Source organism: Salarias fasciatus, chromosome 2 (assembly GCF_902148845.1).
Source record: "Salarias fasciatus chromosome 2, fSalaFa1.1, whole genome shotgun sequence".
Taxonomy (NCBI): domain Eukaryota; kingdom Metazoa; phylum Chordata; class Actinopteri; order Blenniiformes; family Blenniidae; genus Salarias; species Salarias fasciatus.
This window is the reverse complement of record NC_043746.1, coordinates 18,658,130-18,674,045: the sequence shown is the minus strand read 5'-3', so window position 1 is coordinate 18,674,045 and position 15,916 is coordinate 18,658,130. Positions and strand designations below refer to the sequence as shown.

The 15,916-nt window shown below is 43.0% G+C and overlaps 3 protein-coding genes across 4 annotated transcripts; 1 reads left to right on the top strand and 2 right to left on the bottom strand.

Annotated features, from left to right (window-relative positions):
- Nucleotides 1-726: 726 nt before the first annotated feature.
- Nucleotides 727-3,642, bottom strand: upf3b (UPF3B regulator of nonsense mediated mRNA decay). 2 transcript variants are annotated; one of them, XM_030105362.1, is made up of 10 exons: nt 3,389-3,642; nt 3,054-3,160; nt 2,862-2,968; nt 2,677-2,775; nt 2,437-2,547; nt 2,298-2,341; nt 2,027-2,215; nt 1,794-1,945; nt 1,410-1,716; nt 727-1,328 (listed from the first exon to the last, which is right to left on the bottom strand). In XM_030105362.1, the coding sequence occupies exons 1-10, from the start codon at nt 3,497-3,499 to the stop codon at nt 1,194-1,196; spliced, it is 1,362 nt and encodes a 453-aa protein (XP_029961222.1). In that variant the 5' UTR covers nt 3,500-3,642; the 3' UTR covers nt 727-1,193. The 2 variants fall into 2 exon arrangements, with proteins under 2 accessions (XP_029961222.1, XP_029961231.1); XM_030105371.1 differs by having other exon boundaries at nt 1,410-1,713.
- A 405-nt stretch (nt 3,643-4,047) lies between these two features.
- On the top strand, nt 4,048-4,923 carry ndufa1 (NADH:ubiquinone oxidoreductase subunit A1). The gene is made up of 3 exons (XM_030105415.1): nt 4,048-4,287; nt 4,400-4,489; nt 4,772-4,923. The coding sequence occupies exons 1-3, from the start codon at nt 4,186-4,188 to the stop codon at nt 4,790-4,792; spliced, it is 213 nt and encodes a 70-aa protein (XP_029961275.1). The 5' UTR covers nt 4,048-4,185; the 3' UTR covers nt 4,793-4,923.
- Nucleotides 4,924-11,952: 7,029 nt separating this feature from the next.
- nkap (NFKB activating protein) lies at nt 11,953-15,179 on the bottom strand. Its single transcript, XM_030105383.1, has 8 exons — nt 14,697-15,179; nt 14,013-14,093; nt 13,869-13,933; nt 13,689-13,784; nt 13,569-13,611; nt 13,291-13,485; nt 12,440-12,589; nt 11,953-12,312 (listed from the first exon to the last, which is right to left on the bottom strand). Exons 1-8 carry the CDS (start codon nt 15,092-15,094, stop codon nt 12,138-12,140), a joined length of 1,203 nt encoding a protein of 400 aa, XP_029961243.1. The 5' UTR covers nt 15,095-15,179; the 3' UTR covers nt 11,953-12,137.
- Nucleotides 15,180-15,916: the final 737 nt, after the last annotated feature.

The following is a 15,916-nucleotide window of genomic DNA, read 5'->3' as shown; positions in this document are numbered from 1 at the left end:
TTCTTGCAGCAAGTAAGAAAACCATAACCAGGAAGTGGTTTATTGCAAATGACCAAAAGTAGAATAGTGGCAGGATATCGTACAAGATTTGATGCAGAAATTGATCTTTATTATAAGGTTTAAAGAGAATACATTCTATAAAAGCTTTAGAAACCTGGACAACTATATATGGCAGCGATACCAATTAGATAAAGCATAAAAACTCAAGTTTCTACACCACATATGTACTTTTTGTCTGAAAATGGTTTTGTGGTTCAGTGAAGATCATTTCATGTTGTTTTGTTTATGAAAACAATAACAAAGCCAATAGTGTAGTGAAGCTAGAGGCCTCTGAGAGATAAATGACAATTATATAAACTTGACATATAAGACTCTAACAACAGCCATATGTAACAAAAATCTTAATGTTTCAACAAAAGAACCAACACTCAGACTTTAGAGAAGATGTCTTTTATTTCCAGTGTTTCCTGCCTGTTAGCATCGCCAGCAGTGATATGCTTCCATTGCCGACTTCAGTTTTAGTGCATCACAGATGAATAATTCAGAGGAGTCTCTGTGTAGAAAACGGGGGGGAAGAAGGCCACAGGTTGATCACTCTGCATGCAGGCATGGCTGCACACAAATGGCTGTTTCTCCTGCGTCACTGGAGGACGAGCGAACGCAACATATGATCCCAGAGCAGACAATGCAGATTCTAACCTTCACTAGATGTTTTAGATTTAAAAAAAAAAGAAAAAAAAAAAAGTTTTAACATGTACACTTCAAACTGAAAATGGCAACACTACAGAAAACATCTTGGTAAAGACAGAGCGCAGACTGAGGTGTGGAGCTTGGCAATGTGGAGAAGCTCAGGAGTGTGACTTAGCGAAGCTGTGAGCGAAACGACATGGAAGTAAGGTCACTTTGAGTTCACGTGGTCCGAGGAAGCTCTGCGCTCACCTAGCGTGTCACAGCCAGACTCTCTCCAGAGGTCACTGTCGGCTCTCCTAACAACGGGAAACTAAAGAGCTTCGCATCCAGGCACTGAAAGGCTCCGCCGTCACACCTCCGCTTCTGAGAACAGAGACCGGGGTGCGGTCCTTGCTCCAGCCGCAGCGCACGGGGCCCCGGGGGGCCACGCCGCCGCTCCGAGCCTCACAGGCCTGTCTACCCTCAACTCACCAAACTTAAAACGCCCCTCCGGAGAAACCGGCTCAGTCGTCTCCTTTCTCGGGTGTTTTCTTCGCCTCGGTGTCGGGCTTCCTGTCGCTGGATTCCCCTCCTCCGGCTCCGGTGGCTCGGTTGCGGCTCCTGGCCCCCGGCTGGTAGAGCTGGATGGCAGGTCGGTCCTGAAGAAAAACAAACTCTGCATGAGTCTTCCTTTTGTTTACGTTGGATGGAAAGTCCCCGGCTGGCATTTTAAGCCTCACCTTGTTCCGTAGCCGCTCTCTCTTCCCGCTGTCCTCCTTCTTGTTGTCCCTCAGAGGCTTCTCGGGCCTCTCTGACTGGGAGAACTCCGTCACGTTGTCGCTCTTCTTTATCTCTGAGGGCTTTTCCTTCCTGATCTCCTCTCGCTTCTTGTAGGTGTTTTCTCTGTCCAGCCGCTCTCTCTTCCTCCTCCGGTTCTCCTCCAGCCGCCGTTCCGCCTTCTCGTTCTGGCGACGTTCCCTCTCCCGCTCTCTGTCCCGATCGATGTCGCCCTCTCTGAACTCCTTACGCCCGTCATCGTCGGCTCTGCTACAGGAAACAAACTGCGTAAAGATATTTCGCTCAAACTGAAACAGAGCTGCAGAAAAACGAGTGAGGAGACTCACTTTCTCACTCGATCCTCCTTGATGTCGATGTTATGACGTCTCCTGTGATCAGCACTAGGGCGATCATCTTTGTGTGGCTTCTCTAGTTTCTTGAGCTTCTCTTTTGGCTTCTCAGATTCAGGCTCCTCTCCTCGGTCCGGCTTCTTCAAGAGCTACACGATTGTAAATGAAGACAGATTTAAAATGAGACGTTGGATATTACCCTCAGCTCTAATCTCCACTGCAACACTCACTTTAATTTTTGGTTCCTCTTTCACTTGGTCCTTGTCTTTCTCCAGCGGTTTGTCTGATCTTTTCATCTTCTCTACTTCTTTCCGCTTCCTCCTCTCCTCCTCCCGCCACTTACGCCGCTCCTCTTCTCGAAGACGCTTGCGCTCAAGCTCCCGCCGTCGTCTCTCCTCCTTCTTTTCCTCTCTGATTCTCTGAAAAGCATCAAAACTATAAATGTGGCACAAGCTTCCATAACTGAACAAATATTTCTAAAAAAAAAAAATATTTATTTACCTGTTTGTTCTTCAGGAAGTCCAGCAATGGAGTGGTTTTTTTAGCTTGAAGGAAGAAGAAGAAATGAGGTAAGCCTCTTATAGAGAGTCTGTTTTAAAACAGCAAAAGTCAAATTCGGAAGTAGAGACTGTTAACACACCAACGAGCTCCTTTGATTTTGCTTCAAGCTCCTCCAATAGGGTCTCTGGCGTGGAGGTCAACTTCTCATCATCTCCATTATAATGTTCAAGGAACTTTTTGTAATCGAGATCTGGATGAATTTCACAAAATACGAAGAGAGATGCTTTTAAAAACTCTTTGCTTTAAGTAAATCAACAAAAAGTACCCCAGTTTTCATGTTCAATTAAGCAACATTTCTAAAACAATTCAACATCTTTACCTTCATTAATGGTTCCACATTTTGCATCCCTTTTCTTATTCCTCCTCTTTGCAGTCTTTTGAAAAGGGGCAAACTCCACGATGGCAGGATATTCCTGACCTGTTACATTTGGAAATGCAATAAGACACACCTTCTTCTGTGTATATCCAAGATCTTGAATCTGTTATATCCCACAGTGTGTTTACCTCTGCTGTCAATGAAAACATATCCGTCGAATCGGTCCCTGAAGAGCACTATGTCCTCCTGGTTCTTGAAGTTGATGTAGGCCCTTGCGAAGAGGTGTGGGTAAAGGCTGAAAGGACAACCCGCTGTTGTTAGATGAAATAAATATGTGGATCACTGTTTACAACTGATGTACAGTTTCTACAGTATTTCACCTGGTGTCATTGGAGAAAAACTCCATGTAATCCACCTCTGGGAGAGGCTGAAGCTGCTCCTCCAACTCCTCCTTAGAGAGACTTGGTGGCAGTCGTCTGATCACAATCTGTGAAAACATTATTTACGTTTGAAAATCACAAGAACGGATGAATCTGCGAACATAAAATTAACTTTAAATGAGACTTTCTTTGTTGGAGTCTAGATGGATGGGAGATCCTTCAAGATAAACTATTTAGACAGATATGACCATGTTGAACTTAAGCAAGGTGTTCATTTAAGGATTATAAACCTTAGCTGACGGTCTGTAGCTACATTAGCAGCTAGCCCCGCTTACCTTTGTCATGGCCTCTCTCTTTTCCTTGGACCTCTCCGTCTTTTCTGCATCTTCACACTTTATTTCCACTTTTCTCTCTTTCGGCCGAGTGTTTTCTTTATCTTCCTTCATGGTGTGAACCCTACTTTGAGCGGCGACTGTATCTCATCGCATCCAACACACTTGTTTACTTTTTTTAGCAACTTAGCCGGCTAGCTAGGCGCCGACTAACTTCCTCTGTCGGAGCGTTTGCTGCAGTTTATCACCCTCACCGGACGGCGGCGCTGTCGCTTAAAACAAGCGTACCTCGGCCGTCTGGTCTGGCCTGTCATTATCATGCGTTTTTCAAAAATAAAGTATATTTTGCTCTCTTTGTGTGTGTTGTATGAATTAAACGGGTCTAATTCTTCTGGAAAACAAACTTTTTAAAAATACTTTTGCAAATGAATTTAAAGTGCTTCCGCTTTTTATTACAATTCAGAATAAAAGCGGAGCTTTAAAATCAGCATCGCTTTCAGCATTATACAAAATTTATATTTTTGGGTGTGATTATAGTGCAGTCAGATTTTATTCTTCAGGGACGTTAAATTAATATAGCCTACACTGGACAATGATCCCAGCTATTTATATTTTTGTTCCTGTCGTCGGGTTTTTTATTTTGAAGGTGCCCATATTTCTTTTCCGGTGTGGGCTGTAGGTCGACGGGTCGTTCTCCATCTTGTTAGCTTCCTTTAGCCAAACAAACGGGTTGCGGTGCCTGTCTGTCAGTGTCTGGCGGCTCGCTCCGGTTTGTCTGCTGGCCGGTGGAAGTCGGCGTCATGTGGTATGAAATCCTGCCCGGTTTGGGCCTCATGTCGGTGTGTTTGATGATGCCGGGATTCGCCACCACGGTGATCCAGAAATACATGAACGGAGGGAAGGTGAGGACTCCCACATAGATAACTTTCTTTTTGTTCTTTTTTTTTTTTTTAACATCGACCTAACGGTTTCAAGTTCGATTACATTTTCTTGATATTGTGTGTTTGCCTGCAGGAGAAGAGAGTGGCCAGAGCCCCGTGGCAGTGGTACCTGATAGAGAGGGACAGGAGGGTCGCAGGAACAGGAAACAGCTTTGACATCAAGGTGAGGCTGCTTGTGTTACCATAACAAACCCTGAGAGTACACAGGTAAAGGTGTGCAGATGTGCGTTTATGTCAAATCTACGGCAAAGCGCCACATGCCGTACTGCTACAGCATGTTTCCCTGCTTTCGTTCACAGCTGGTAAAAGAATAATAAAATGGGGACAACACAATAAATAAAGTGGAGTTCAGTTTTGATTCGCTATAATGGACCAGATCAGTCACCTGCTGCTGACTTTGGTAAAAACTGCATCGCATGTTTAATGTAATTTTTTTCTTCATCAGGGACTTGAGAACATCAACTGATGAGAACGACGACACCCAGGAGAAGAAGATTCCTCTGTACATTGAAAGATTATATGTAACATTCACTTTGTTTTGTTTTTTTCAATCTTTTAATCAAGCTGTTGATTAAAACCTTTAAGGTGGAAAACTTGTCAGGCCTCTCGTGTTACATTTCACAGCGACCTCTCTGTGTCTCTGACTCAACCAGCTGATGACACTGACACACTTCAACATACATTTCATTTATAAACAGAGTACATAGACTACAAGAGAAATAATGGCCAATGACACATAGTTATGAAACATTACATGAAAGAAAGAAGAGAAGTGAAGCAGAACTGGGAGCCGGTTCCACATGGTAGGAGCCCGGGGTTAAGTAAACTGCTTGCACCCACTGGGTCCCGGTTGTCTCATTCAATCAATGGATCAGCTGTTTTGAGTGATGCCCAATTAGAAACTGTTGTGAGTTTGGTCTCATGATGCTAAAATGTGAACAGCATGCTGAGGAGGAGACCCGTGAATTCCATAAAGATCGCCATCTGTATATTGGATTCATTGATCTGAAGGCTGCCTTTGACACAGTCTGTCACTCCTCACTGTGAAACATCCTCCAAACCCTCGAAGCACCACCCAAGATTATCGCTCTGTTCAAGCTGCTCTACAGCAACGCAGAGAGCTGTGTCTGTATTAACGTCATTGAATCCAACTGGTTTACCATCTCCAGTGGCGTTCGCCAGGGCTGTGTGGCTGCTCCTGAAATTTTTAACTGCGTCATCGACCATCTGATGTCCAAGGTCTGCGAGCTCGTCCCCGGAGTGTCCTTCAAGTACCACCTGACGGACCTGGAATACGCTGACGATACCATCCTGCTCAGCACAACCTACAGTCAGCTGAGAGATGCTCTGGGCATTTACAGTGAGGAGGCGGCACAGATCGGCCTCCAAGTGAGCTGGACTAAAACCAAGTTCATGTATGATGGACCAGATCCACCTCCCATGCAAATTGGGAGCGACATTGTAGAGCCTGTCAAGATCTTTGTGTATCTGGGGTCCATGGCGACAGACAGCGAGGACCTAAAACCAGAGATTGATGATCGCAGACGAGCATCTGGCAGCATCTGCTCTGCAGTCCCTCTGGAAACCACTCTGGCGGCACCAGACCATCTCGCGCAAGACGAAGCTCCCCTGAACGACACCCTGGCCACAAGAATCGATGGCTTTGATAGCAGGGCTCTTAGAACCATCGAGAACATCAGGTGGCCCCAGCGAGTTTCCAATGAAGTGCTCAGAGCCTGCACAGGGCCAGCCCCGAGCATCTTCCTTGGTCACACAACGCTGCACCCGCTGGCTCGCCATGTCCTTCGTCTACCCCCAGAACATCCGACACGAGCCATTCTCCAGTTTGACACAAAGGCCGCAGACTGGAGACGACCACGAGGGAAGCCCCGGACCCGATGGCTCGACGGCGTTGAGGGCGACCTCCAACAACACGGAGTTGCTGTGGAGGATGCAGAACAGCTGGCGCAAGATCGTCAGCACTGGGAAAACCTGGTTCAGCGCACTGGGACGGGATACCCTGACCCTCGCTGGAGCACTAAGAACAAGAAGATGCTGAGGAGGACTGTTTAAATGGCAATTCTAAATGAACCAGGAACTTTTCTGTTAAGTTCCTTGTGAGAGAACAGCAAGTTGTCAAAAAGTACTGAAACACTGAACAGTAAGACACATGCTCTTAATTTTTTCGAAAGCCTCAGACACACTGTAAAGGTTATAAGTAATTTTACTCTTTTATAGAACTAGTGATACTTCTGGAAAAAGTACATATTGAAATGGAGTTGGGAGGAAGGGGGGGGGGGTCTTATGAGCACACCTTATAACTATTCTAAAAATATGTGTGGACATAGGAGCTAAATCAGGAAGAGTCCGTTTTGAAAATGTAACAGGTTAACAGATATTATTTGTTATCTTCTAGTTTCACCGTCACCTACAGACACAGATCAAAACGGAGACGGAGACGTGACATTAAGTTGCTCCCTGTTCAAATTAGAAGGAGAGTGTGAACCCAGGAGTCTCCGCTGGGTGGATGAGACGGTTGGTGAAGGTGATGGTTTCAGGTATGGAGGACAGACAAACTGTGTTTCTTATCTGACTGTGAAGAACCAGACTGAACACAGCAGAAGATACACCTGCCAGTATGTTGATGGAACAGGTGTGAAGATCCAGGATCACTACTCCGCTGTGTCCTCAGGTACAGTAACACACACTCCATGTTCAATCATAAATGGTAACTTAAGATGAGTTTAAAGAATCAACTTTACTTCATGAAACACTTATTTTACTTTGATTAATCATTCTTCACCTGATGATGGGTCCAGTCCGTGATCAACCCTTCATCTTCATCGTTGGGGGCGTGGTCGGGCTGTTGGTGTTGATCCTGGTCATTACAGTTATTCTACTGAAATGCAGAAAACAAGCCAAAGCTACAAAGGTCAGTAGAACTGAACAAATGCAGCTGTTAAGTCAATGATAGTTGATTTCTACTCAGCAACACTCTGTTCATTAATGTCACTCACTGTTATTAGAAATGTACCTATAATAATCATACACTGATTCAGTGAACGCCTCCCTCGTTTCATTTCTGCTTCTACTAGTTTTCTGGATTGGCAGACTTCATTTTCTTTCAGAATTATGATTATATTGTCACTGCTCAGCATTTTTAGTGAACGTTACAGTTTATTTCTTCCTCTGTTGTTCTGTTTGTTCATTACAATTAATTAATTACATTACAATACAACCATGAGAATCAAACATTATTTAAATTCAAGTCCCTGAATGAGATGATGATGGTATGTCTGTAAAAACCAGCAGGCACTTTGTTTAATTTTCTCCATGATTTGACAATATGCGACGGTGACTTAACTTTTAATGTTGTATTGTTCTCCATGACAGAAACGCCCTGACATAGACAAGGACCCGGAGGAACTGAAGGAGTGAATTGCTCTGATGAAGGCCATGCTCCACTGGGACGCCGAGGAGAGGATCACTCCTGAAGGGATCCTCAACCATCCTTTTATAACTAGGAGCTTTGCTGAAAACAGTCTAAGGTAAGATATTTGCAGATTGTATTTATCCTAAGCTCCAAAAAGTCAGTGGAACAAACCTCATTCCATTTTTGATAAGAGAGGGTGAGGCTGAGTTCTGTGCTGGTCTTCAAAACTACATCTTCTGTATGGCAGAACTATTTAGAACAGAACAATGGTCTGGAATTGGTTGTAATGTATGTGATGAACTGTGTTTTGGTTCAACAGTGTCCAGCCAGTTGTGCATCTACAAAGTCCAGCAGTACCTTCAGGAGAGTTGACAGCTCAAGACATTGGTCCAAGGTATGATAATCATCTAGAACATTGTGGAGACATTTCTAGATCAACGTCAGACAGAAGATCAGCTCTGTGCAGTATCAGCCTCCCATTAACTCTCTACGTTTCTGTCTTCAGGCCAGACAGTCCGACACCTCCCACACAAAATGACTGTTCTGAGTCTTCAGAAAGTTGTGACCCTCTGGAGTGTGTCCATCAGTCCAAGGCTCCTACGGTTACCGCCTGTTCCGTGGAGTCCTCTGACTGTATTCAGCCCACCAGCAACATTGATTCCCTGAAGGACGAGGAGATGGCAACTGAAAAGGTGAAGAAGAAGAAGAAAAAGAAAAAGAAGAAGAAGAAGAAGAACTGCTTCCGCCGCATCATTTCCTGGATCAAGAAAAAGTGCATATGTAATGCGGCTGTGTAAGACGGAGTGAGGTTTGCATGTTTGTGTGAGCTTTCAGCTCATGTCTTTGGGGTTGGGGGGACAGAGTTGTGTTCCCCTTGAGACTGATGTCTGGCAATGGGTCTGATCTGAAAGAAGGCAGAAAGCTTCAAAAGTTAAACAAAAGGATAAGAAGTTCAAAACAGCTAAAAAGTTACCCTTAAAAGTTTGGGAGGGGGACCTCAAAAAAGTTGCAAAAGTAGAATAACTACAAAAATTACCATTTCCTGAAGAAAATGCAAGTGAGAATGCTGAGCTGAAAATGCTCACCAGTAATGCAGAAAAAGTTAAAGAACAAAAGTTGAAAAAAAGCTACAAAAAAAAAAGTGGACAAAGGTTGAAGAAAAGCCCCATTAGGCTGAACGAGTTGAAGGAAGTGTATACAGTGAAAAAAAAGAGTGAAATTACAGAAGATAGGCAGATTGAAACAGATGAGTTTTGAGGCTGGTTTTAAACTGAGAAAGAGAATCAATGTCAAGGATGCAGGGTGGAAGGGGCGGGGTAGCAAGATTGTGGATGGCTTTAAATGTAAACAGAAGTATCTTAAAAATGATCTGCAATTTGATAGGGAAAAAAGTGCAAAAAAGCTGAAAAATACAGAAAAAGTTGAAAATACCTCAAGAAATTTCAATAAAACCTGAAAAAGAGAAAAAGTTGGCGATTGTCAAGTTTTTAATAAGAACGTTAATAAGAAGAATGTTGAACTTCATAATGAAATCAAAATATCAGCTACATGTTAACAGGATTTACAGCTCAGCAGTGGCGTATTTACCTAGCACTGGGCCCTCATGCAGAATTCTTATATGTGCCCCCAATGCCAGAAATTATACATTTTTCAGACAAAAAAAAAAACCACTCTCAGATGAAGGTAAAAAAAAAAACGCCCATAAAAGTCAAATATCTGTCAGTCATTAGAAATGGTCTTGTGTGGAAAAAAAAGAGAAGAAAAAAGAAAAGAGGATGAGCATTACAGCTCAGCTTCCTAACACAATGTGGTGACGGCGCACCAGAACAACAGATTAAAAGCTCTTGATCATTTAAATACACAACAGCTCTGCCTGCCTCTGCTTACCTTACAGTTGCACCTTCCTGGCTTTTCTCTCTGCAAATTCCTCTATCAGGGTCCGGGCGGCATGAGGCTGAGCCAGGGTCTGCCAGTGAGAATCTTGATCTCTTGAGTACAGGAACTACTTGTGATACAGCTTAACTGCTACTAAGTAAATAAAATGTGCGGAAACGATCGTTCAGTTCTTCTTTTTACTGAAAAAACGCTGCATCGCATCATTGAACATATCACCACGTCCTGCCAGCTTTTTCTCACAACATGCAGAGAGCCTGCACTTCAGGGGCCCTTCTTCTTCTGTGGTGTCTGTGTAAAATAAGGTTGAACATGCAAACAGCACACCTAGTGGCATGAAGTGCAAATGCAGTTGTGGGCACATTAGGTAGGTTCCCGACGTGTCAGTGTAAATTATACGGGGGATTTCAAGTTGTGTCGCTGATATCCGCCGTCTGTCGGGGCCCTCCTACCAGCAATTAACCGGTGAGTATTCGGAAAGGGCCCCATGCGGGAGATTTTCGACATGTTGTCGTTGCAGCGTCTAGTGTAGCGCCTTTAATTTGTCATTGAAACTGACTGATATCAGCCGTTCCTCGTGGCCCCCTTCAGCTCGGGGCCCTACCTGGGAGTGCCCCTCGACGTCAATGTGGCCCCATGCAACTGCATACCTTGCGATACGCTAGTGACACGTCTGCAGCTCAGGGACAGCATATAAACTAACCACTGAACTTTATTCATCACAACTAAGAATAAGGTTCATGATCTCCTACCAGTGTTGAAGTGTCTGCCCACTATTCATTTCAGTTCGGTGTTGTGCATGACATCTGCAGCGCACAGGGTGAAGAGGTTCTCGGCCAGCGTTGTCCTCTTTGGCACCGAGTGCTGCTCGTACCTGTACTGTATCTGATGTCAAAGACCCCAATCAGAGGTGATCCGTGATCCAGGGCATGAGGGGTGGGTCAACCTGCTTGCTTGATAAGTTAATCTTTCAGGCAGGGCACGGAGGGATGAATGGTGTTAAAAGCAAATGAAAACAATTCTCATGTTGCTCAAGGAAGGTGTGGGTGTGAGGTGTGTTATTTTTTCCATAATTGCATTATAGTGAATGGAGAATATTTAATATTTCTGTTGTTTTTTGGTCAACTATTGGTACAGTAAAATCTCTTGGGAATATTGATGAAGGTAGAGGGCTTTATGCAGAACATTTCTATTGAGTTGGTTTGTGAAAACAATGTGACTTTTAAAAAAAAAAAAAGATTTTTTTTATATCAACATTATAGTGAATGGAGATGATGTAATATTTCCATGAATTTTTATTAAATATTGGTACATTAAAATCTCTTGGAAATATTCATGAAGGTAGAGGAGCATATGCAGAATATTTCAATTTAGGCGGTTTGTGAAAACAATTGGACTTTTTTTAAAAAATTTATTTTTCCATATTAACATTATAGTGAATGGAGATGACGTACTATTTCCACGAATTTTTATTAAATATTGGTACATTAAAATCTCTTGGAAATATTCATGAAGGTAGAGGAGCATATGCAGAATATTTCTATTTAGGCGGTTTGTGAAAACAGTTTGACATTTTTTAAAAATATGTAAGCTTCTGTGCTCTTGTAGTTCCTCATGGCTGAACCATCCACATCCAGCGATAGCACAAAGTCATTAAAGATATCACCATACATGACTGAAGACGACTTCCGCATGTCATCCTCCCACTCTGTTAAAAGCCTCGGATGAGGCAGACTTGTTTCATTGGAGATTTTAAGAGAGATTTTAGTTTCTCCCCACTCTTATTTTCTCGTCTGTTTACACTGCAGTTGTCGCTAACCGGAAGTGCAAACACAAAGCGGAAGTCCCGCCCCTAGAGAAATGGGCGGGCCTGAATAAGGTGAATACGACCATGAGAATTTAAACTTTCAAACGGTACATAGTGTCCGTGGAATTTGCAAAATGCGTCTGCCCATTTGATAAATGCATCTGGAGATGTTTACCGGCCCGCCTTAAAGGGTTAAAGTAGTAATATATGATTTTTGTAAAAACTTCATAAAAATATTTATTATGAAAATACGTTACATTTCAGTACGCCCATCATGACAACAGTCTTAGACCAATGGTCTTTCAGATATCAGGCAGGATACAACCATCTTTCAAAAATGACATGAATTCTCACAGAAATCTTCAGCACTGACCTTTTTTTCCTGCCTTTTTACTGACAAACTGGCTTCCATCCCAAGGCTGTTCTCAAAAGAAGAGGTGACTTGAATGAGCATACAGTCATAAAAATCAAACTTCACAGTGCATTTGTTTTGTTTTTTTTAGCATTCTGCTCCAGAGTATTTATTTACAATTACAAGAGTACATATCTTTTAAAACTGAGTATACGGTACAGTTCAATGTTTCTTTACAGATACCACACACACACTGTACACCCCTCTGACACCAGATTCAATCAGACTTTAAGTCGATGAAATGTGAGAAAAAACTGAAGGAGTGTTCACTTCTCCTCCTTCCCTTTGGTTTTTCTGTACACCATCTCCCTGAAGCTGGACAGGATCTTGCTCTCTCTCTTCCGCCTCTCCTCCTGGTTGAAGGAAGCCAGAGCTCTTTTCTCGTCTGCGCTGTAGATCTGGTTTTCCTTTCTCAGACGCACGGCTTCCATACGACGATGCCTGCAGGGACACAATTCTCAATATTACACATTTGAAAGATAATAAAAAAAACAAAAAAACATCAAACTCCATCCAGAACCAACAAATCTGCTGCAGCATTTTCAAAGAAATCAAAACGTTTGCGTACCTGCTTCCACTCATGACGTAACCAGATTTCTCAAAGTTTGCGATCTCATCGCTGGTGAGACCGATCTCTCCTCTTCTCGGGATACGTTTACCAGCTTTTACATATTCTGCCATCGCAGCACCTTCACCCGGCAGCAGCGCGTGGCCAAAACTAGGCAAAAACACAAAACAGGGCTGTTAAACAGAGAAAGCCTGGAAAAAAAACATGAAATCCAAATATGGCCTTCATGTGTGACATTTGGCCAATAGTTTTTATAACGTAGGTGGCAATTAATAATACATCATCATCAACAGCATCAGCATCTGGGTTTATATGTTGAGACGCGTCTCCAAATTACTGGGCTTTTTTCAGCATAGGAAATATAAAATGTATGCAAATGAATTCAGATTAGACACGCAATTAGTCGTTTCCATTAAATTATCTTCCATAACTTTCAGAAAGTCTCAGGGTAGCTGTGCATGGTTGCAATTTGGCTCCATGATAGAGAAAATGAAATTTTTTGTGGCTCTCAACATAATTAAAGTTACAACAACCAAGCTTTTGAGCAAAAGCTAAAGTGAGAAAAGAAATGATAATTCATTAAATCATTCTGACTCTGATATTTACTCTTACTCCAAACGGTCTGATTTTGCTTTGATAAAATCTGAACTGGATGTGCTCACATATTTTTACAGTGTTATCACTGAATTTTTAATCTAAGCTCTTTTTTGGTTGATATGTACACAGAAATAATATTACATATAAAAAATCTGGCCAGTCGACTTCTGTAAACCTGTTATATTTATGACCTTTGTTTTTGCTGTTGTTGTGTGACATTCCTGAAAACTGAGCTTGTCAGTGTTGAGACTCACTCCAGAGGTCGGTCGTCCTGCGACAGGTGTGTGAGTGGAGCATCGGGGCCGACCATGTGCTCGTCCATGCTGGTTTTCTCCACCCACATCACTCCGCTGGGATCTTCCTCCTCCTCCTCCTCCGATTCCTCGCTGCTGGAGTCACTGGACTCCTTGCGGCTCTTCTTTGCCTTCTTCTTCTTGGACTTCTTGGACCTGGAAGAAAATGTGATGTTTAGTTTCTTTAAAGTCCCTGTTCTGTGTGATCCAAGCTAACACTGCTGCTTTTTAGCACCTACTTTTTGCTCTTCTTTTTCTTCTTCTTCTTTTTTATTTCTTCCTCTGAAAGAAAACAAACACTGAAGTTGTGAAGTTGTTGATCATTCCAGACTGAATCAGAGGAATTGCAGTTGTCTCACCATCTGAATCTGACTCCAGGTCGCTGTCCTCAGAGTGCTTCTTATTCTTCCTTTTCTTTGACTTCTTTTTCTTCTTCTTCTTTTTCTTCTTTTCCTCTGTTGATCAAAATGGGATTCACCATGAATTCAAACTGAATGTGTTGCCTGGAGTCATTTAATTGAGCTCGAAACACAACCAACCTTCTGAGCTGGACTCTGAGCTGCTGTTTTTCTCATCTTCTTCAACTGGAGTGAATTCATCAGAGCTGGTTTGAGAAATATTTCAGGTTAATAAACCTTGTAAATACTGAACAAAGGCAGAAAAATGTCTGTGTCTTGACTTACTCTGGCTCTTTCACTCTGGGAGAATAGCCCCAAACTTCAGGACAGCCCAGTTCTCCAATCCTCTCCCTCTCCTGCAAACGCCTGCAACACAACAACACATGGCTCAGTTTGCTGGTCTGAAAGCTGGAGCTGACCCTGATTCAGATGAAGCTGTGCTCTCTTTGAGTCTTTTCTTTTCTCATTTTTGTGCGATTGTGGCAGATTTGTGTCCTGCCATGTCTTTTATGCGGTGGACAGAGGTTTTTTATGTAGTATAATCAACAGCTGAACTGCTGACAAATACACAGCAGGTTCTGTTTTTGATCTTGAGGCCCACTGATTACAGAAGGCATGAAAGTGAAGTTTTACATAATAATAGGCTCACTACAGTCATGCAGATTTGTTGTAATTATGTTGTCATGGCAAGGGAGAAACTAAGTAGAAAATACTTACAGAATTTTACCTGGTTCTGTGACATTTACAATTATATTTTATATGTTAAATAGTCACCAAGAATGTCATTCTTAGGCATTGTGTACAATAACCTCAACTGCTGAAATAATATTAAAATGATTTCTCAGCCTCCGCCTTCAGTAACTAACACCTCGGGGCTGGCCAGCTGCCTTTCACTGTCAGAGGACGCAGTGCCTTCACTTTACACTGTAGGAGATGTTCAGTCTGCCGCAGTAGGTCTGCAATCCTTACCTGGCGATGAACGCCTCCTGTCTCTGTCTCTGAGCGTCGTCTCTCTGCTGCTCGTAGTAATAATCGTCTCTGAAGCCACCATGTTTACCGGGACCGTCCCAGTGGTTGTGTCTGTCTCTGGACCGGGACCGGGACCGGGACCTGGAGCGGCTCCGGCGGGGGCTCCCGATGCGGATCCGCCGGATGTTTCTGGCCTCCTTGAATCGCCGCTCCCGCTCCTCGTGCTCCCTCTCCCGGTTCCTCGGTTTGGGCAGTTTGGGCCCGAAGCTGTACGGGGACAGGCTCCGGTCGCGACTGTCGCTCCGGTTGCGGCTCCTGGAGCGGGTCCGGGGCCTCCGGGCCCGGGGGCTCCGGGACTCAGCACCGCCGTCAGAGCTCGACCTGTCCGAATAGGGCATTTTCAGGATTTAACTCGGAAAAAAGAGTCGTTTTCCAGAACGCAAACAAACCATTAAACAACAGGAAGCTTCCGCCTGAAATGAGCTCCGGTCTCACCCAATACCAGGTCACACATTCGTTCCGCCTATTTTTGCACGTGGGAAGAGAGCAAGCCCAAATTTTTTAAATTCAGGAAATTATTATTCCCGTGATTATTCAAGAAATACATTGCTCAGTTTTTCACGTTTACTAATAATTTTGGACGATCTGGGTGATCCACTGAAATTAAAAACTAAATCCCACTGGGAGTAATGAAGTATATAAAAAAGGAATAAGAAACGAAAAAAACTTATACTGTTTTCAGTGTGACTTGGGCAAAAAAGAGGTGCACACAAAAACACCAAAACAATCAAACTAAATATGCCATTACACAGCATACCTTAAGGAAAACTAATGCAAGGGAAGAATTGATTTATGCGCAACTATTAAGGATGGGAAGACTTTTGATGAGAAGGATGTGCTGTGAGAAGTCTTAAAGCACACAGCAAAGTTTCTTCCCTCCTGATCTACATTGATGAAAATGAAATTTGGCCAGTAATAATCAATCAAAAGTTTTAAGAACGTGTCGTTTTTATTTTTCATATCAATTTCTTGATTCTTTGATAATAAAATGAAACTTTGACTCCAGAATGCAAAATGGCAGGGCCAAAATAAATCCTCCACAGTTTCAGGGCAATTATTAAAAAAGTATACTTCATGTTCATGTTTGCAATGTACATTTTCTAACTGAACTTTCCATTTGTGGTGTTCATTTGTTAATAGTCAAACCTTTTTCCATGGTA

What these genes read in the sequence shown, in the direction of transcription:
- upf3b (XM_030105362.1), bottom strand. Translation starts at nt 3,499, where the DNA reads ATGAAGGAAGATAAAGAAAACACTCGGCCGAAAGAGAGAAAAGTGGAA. An exon ending in ATGTGGAACCATTAATGAAG is followed by an intron (nt 2,548 to 2,676) that starts GTAAAGATGTTG and finishes AAATTCATCCAG; the next exon opens with ATCTCGATTACAAAAAGTTC. An exon ending in AAGAGGAACCAAAAATTAAA is followed by an intron (nt 1,946 to 2,026) that starts GTGAGTGTTGCA and finishes ACAATCGTGTAG; the next exon opens with CTCTTGAAGAAGCCGGACCG.
- ndufa1 (XM_030105415.1), top strand. Translation starts at nt 4,186, where the DNA reads ATGTGGTATGAAATCCTGCCCGGTTTGGGCCTCATGTCGGTGTGTTTG. An exon ending in AATACATGAACGGAGGGAAG is followed by an intron (nt 4,288 to 4,399) that starts GTGAGGACTCCC and finishes GTTTGCCTGCAG; the next exon opens with GAGAAGAGAGTGGCCAGAGC. An exon ending in GAAACAGCTTTGACATCAAG is followed by an intron (nt 4,490 to 4,771) that starts GTGAGGCTGCTT and finishes TTTCTTCATCAG; the next exon opens with GGACTTGAGAACATCAACTG.
- nkap (XM_030105383.1), bottom strand. Translation starts at nt 15,094, where the DNA reads ATGCCCTATTCGGACAGGTCGAGCTCTGACGGCGGTGCTGAGTCCCGG. An exon ending in CAGGAGGCGTTCATCGCCAG is followed by an intron (nt 14,094 to 14,696) that starts GTAAGGATTGCA and finishes GTTGTGTTGCAG; the next exon opens with GCGTTTGCAGGAGAGGGAGA. An exon ending in CCCAGAGTGAAAGAGCCAGA is followed by an intron (nt 13,934 to 14,012) that starts GTAAGTCAAGAC and finishes TTCTCAAACCAG; the next exon opens with CTCTGATGAATTCACTCCAG.